We start from the raw sequence: 755 nt of genomic DNA, 5'->3' as shown, positions 1-755 counted from the left end.
ACGGCAGCGGCCACCGCGGTGTGTTGCGGCAGTTCTTTAAGAAGTATCGCAGCATGGGGGGTGGGGGTGTTGATGGGGGTTCAACTGCAGCAGCAGCACCAGCAGCAGCAGCAGCAGCAGCAGCAGCAGGAGCAGCAGCAGCAGCAGCAGGAGCAGCAGCTGAGGGGGATATGCGTGCAGAGGCGCAGCGTTTATTTATTTCTGTGAGGATGCTTAGTGGGTCGCTTGGGGCCTTTGACTATGAGCGTCTGGCTCTTGAGAGAAGCCGTAGAGAAGCAGTTGCATGCGCTGCTATACATGATGCAGTAGCAGCAGGAGCAGATGCAGCAGGTATTGCTGCTGCTGCTGCTGCTGCAGTCAAAGCTGCTTCTCTTTCTGTTCGTGGAGACACAGAAGGGGTCACCCGTTGGGCGAGGCCCATAGGCTGGTGGGCCCGGGGCCCCCAGGGGGCCCCCCAACTAACTGCGTGAGTATTGCTGCTGCAGTTTGTTTCTGTGTATAGATTAGATTCTGTTACTTGTATGAGCATCGGTTTTTTGCTGCTGGCAGCAGCAGCAGCAGCAGCAGCTGCTGCTGCAGCTGCTGCAGCAGCAGCAGCTGCTGCTGCTGCAGCTAGAGATGCAGCAGGGTGATGTGTTTGGTTTTTTCTCTATCAGGAAGGACCTAGAAGCAGCAGTTGATAGCATGCTGCAGCGGCTGGGGATCGAGTGCATAGATCTCCTCCAGCTGACAGACCCCCACCGCTACGTACCCAG

At 57.2% G+C, this 755-nt stretch overlaps 1 protein-coding gene across 1 annotated transcript in view; it reads left to right on the top strand.

Moving 5' to 3' along the window:
- The window catches only part of EMH_0073240 (uncharacterized protein), a gene marked incomplete at both ends in the record, with an annotated part of 2,860 nt that overhangs the window by 1,876 nt on the left and 229 nt on the right, over nucleotides 1–755 (top strand). Inside the window, 2 exons of the mRNA XM_013502547.1 lie at nucleotides 3–203; nucleotides 657–755. Coding sequence (XP_013358001.1) covers nucleotides 3–203; nucleotides 657–755 — 300 coding nt within the window. The remainder of the gene's footprint in view (nucleotides 1–2; nucleotides 204–656) is intronic.

Source organism: Eimeria mitis, genomic scaffold (assembly GCF_000499745.2).
Source record: "Eimeria mitis Houghton genomic scaffold, Emh_scaff95, whole genome shotgun sequence".
NCBI lineage: Eukaryota > Apicomplexa > Conoidasida > Eucoccidiorida > Eimeriidae > Eimeria > Eimeria mitis.
This window is presented reverse-complemented; position numbering and strand designations above follow the sequence as displayed.